Source organism: Atta cephalotes (genome assembly GCF_000143395.1).
Source record: "Atta cephalotes unplaced genomic scaffold scaffold00031, whole genome shotgun sequence".
NCBI classification, from domain to species: Eukaryota; Metazoa; Arthropoda; class Insecta; order Hymenoptera; family Formicidae; genus Atta; species Atta cephalotes.
Window position 1 is genome coordinate 1,931,151 of NW_012130095.1, and position 2,757 is coordinate 1,933,907.

Below are 2,757 nucleotides of genomic sequence, written 5' to 3' on the forward strand. Positions count from 1 at the left end.
AATAATTAGTAGTTTAGTTTATACGANAGAGTAGTTTCCTTACCTACGGGTAGGTAGATAATTAAATTAAATTAATTATATATATATATATATATATTATATATATATATGTATGTATATATATTAGAACCGAAAATTGACAGTTTTAGAGAAAATTGGCATTCTTTGATTTCAATCGAAGCTTAAAACATCTCGCGAATGGCCATTCATAAAGCAGTAGGAGACGACGCAGATAGTACAATGTTACGGATCCTATACTCGGATTATATGTTTATACATTCGTGTCCGTCGGAGATATATTTTTTTGATTTTAAATAATTTTAAATATTTTATTTACGTTTAAATGAAGAGTAAAAAGGTTTGAAAGCGATTTGTCGTCCTGATCTAAATTTATGATTTTCTCGAAAAATACGTAGAAGTGCAATTTACTGCTTTACAGGAATTATTCTTTGGTATTCCAGAATAACAACAGAGTAAAAACTGATCAAAATCCGTGAAATACATATGTGGTGGGTCCCACCTTGTAAATAAGAGAGTCAATTACTGTCAAAATCAAAATTAGATGTTGAAATAATACATCTATATATATATCTTAACATTATGATTTGTATTTTTGTGATTTACAATTGTTTTGGAATATGTAATTTTTTACGTTATGATTTATAACTATACAGTTAACGTTTATTTTTATTTAGCATTTTTAGTTTTATTTATCTCCTCTTATAGTGAGGGTGGTTTTTTATCTTTGAGGGAAGAAATAACAGGAAGCTATACACGAGGTGGAGCATTTTCACCAGCGTTAGGATCTCGAGTGTTCAGTTATGCAGACGATGATACAACTGCTGAAAGAAATATTTACGATTTGCCAGATTATAGCGAACCTACTAGTTCACCAGCTCCACAAGTATATATGTCTATCGAAAATACCTATATAATAACTAACAAGTAAAAGTAAAGATATTCAATAAATAATATTTATTAAATAATTATTTTAGATATTAGAAGACGGTTTAGTAACCATATCTTTAACACCAGATGAACAAGGTCGTTTTGGTTTTAATGTAAAAGGTGGATTAGATTTGGATATGCCAATCTTAGTATCACGAGTAGCACCAAATACACCCGCTGATCGTTGTTATCCAAAATTGAATGAAGGAGATCAAGTATTTAATCATTTAATGCATACTTTTATTCATATCAATTGCCTATGTAATATTTCTTTCTTGTAAAATACATTTCTTTTTACAGGTTGTTTATATCAATGGAATTGATGTGAGTGGTTTATTGCATGAACGCGTAGTAAATTTAATACGGCAATCACGCGATCGTGGATCTGGTGAACTTACTTTAACTGTTAGACCTAATGCTCTATATAATGCATTGGCTGGCACTGATGAGACGTCCGAAGAAGAACCGCCTTATAGGTATAATTCCAAGTTATAAATGTTTTCTACATAATTCTGTATTGAACTGTATTAAATCTAATTTATTATAATGAATTGTTAGGTATGTACCTGATGCGCCTCATGCAGCTATTGGATCTGATGCATTGGCTCAATCTATGTTACTGCTTGCGGACGGTCTAGCAAGCGGTGCTCTTATCGCGCAATATGAACAGTTATATAGAAAAAATCCGGAACTTACGTCACTTGAATCGAAAAAACCGGAAAATCAATCAAAAAATCGCTATCGGGATATTTCGCCGTGTAAGTTCAAGTTTTCTCTGTAACAAATAGAATTATATTAATTATATTTAATAAGTTATTAAAAAGATCCATTTACAAGATAAAATAGCTATTGAAATAAAATTTGTATTAAAAATTTGTTATAATGTATATATATTTTTATAGATGATGTTACTCGAGTAATTTTGATGAGATCTGCGAATGGAGATTACATCAATGCCAATTACGTGAACATGGAAATACCAGGTTCAGGCATTATTAATAGGTATATTGCTACACAGGGTCCCTTGTCTTCCACCGTTGCCGACTTTTGGCAAATGGTTTTAGAAGCGGGTAGTACACTTGTCGTAATGCTTACAACCCTAGTTGAACGAGGTCGTGCAAAATGTCATCAATATTGGCCGGCATATAACGAAACTCTCACATTAAGAAATCTCACACTTACATCGACTGCAGAAAATATCGAAGATACATTTATTTTTAGAGAATTCATACTTCGCGATGTTAATGTGAGTAAAGTTTATCTCTTATCACAATTTTTATACTACTTAGTACGTGCTAGTATAAAATAATACCTGATAATATTATATAATGTATTTTTTTCACATATTTCTTTGCAGACTGGAGAAGAAAGAGATATAACACATATGCAGTATTGCAGCTGGCCCGATCACGGAGTGCCTAGTGATTGGCGACAATTTACTATGTTTACAGAACGCGTTAGAGCAGCTCGTACTGGAATAGTCGAACCTGCGGTTGTGCATTGTTCTGCTGGAATAGGTCGAACTGGTGTATTAGTTTTAATGGAAACTGCATTGTGTTTAATTGAAGCTAATCAACCAGTATATCCATTAGATATTGTACGCTCTATGAGAGATCAAAGAGCAATGATGATACAGAATGCTGTAAGTCTTATTTATTATTATTATTTCATATCTATTTAGATAATATAAGATATATAGTTTTACTTATGTGATATTTCTTTCAGAGTCAATATAGATTTGTGTGTGAAGCAGTCCATAAAGCCTATAGCGAAGGAATAGCCAAGCCACTTCCAGAGTTTAGTAGATGA

General features: G+C 31.8%; 1 protein-coding gene across 1 annotated transcript in view; it reads left to right on the forward strand.

The window, feature by feature from the left end:
• LOC105620976 (tyrosine-protein phosphatase non-receptor type 4) overlaps positions 1-2,757 on the forward strand; it is an 8,804-nt gene extending 6,047 nt beyond the window's left edge. The window contains exons 11-17 of the mRNA XM_012202451.1: positions 727-904; positions 996-1,163; positions 1,249-1,424; positions 1,507-1,706; positions 1,851-2,194; positions 2,306-2,590; positions 2,674-2,757. Of these exons, the coding sequence (XP_012057841.1) occupies positions 727-904; positions 996-1,163; positions 1,249-1,424; positions 1,507-1,706; positions 1,851-2,194; positions 2,306-2,590; positions 2,674-2,757 (1,435 nt within the window). The remainder of the gene's footprint in view (positions 1-726; positions 905-995; positions 1,164-1,248; positions 1,425-1,506; positions 1,707-1,850; positions 2,195-2,305; positions 2,591-2,673) is intronic.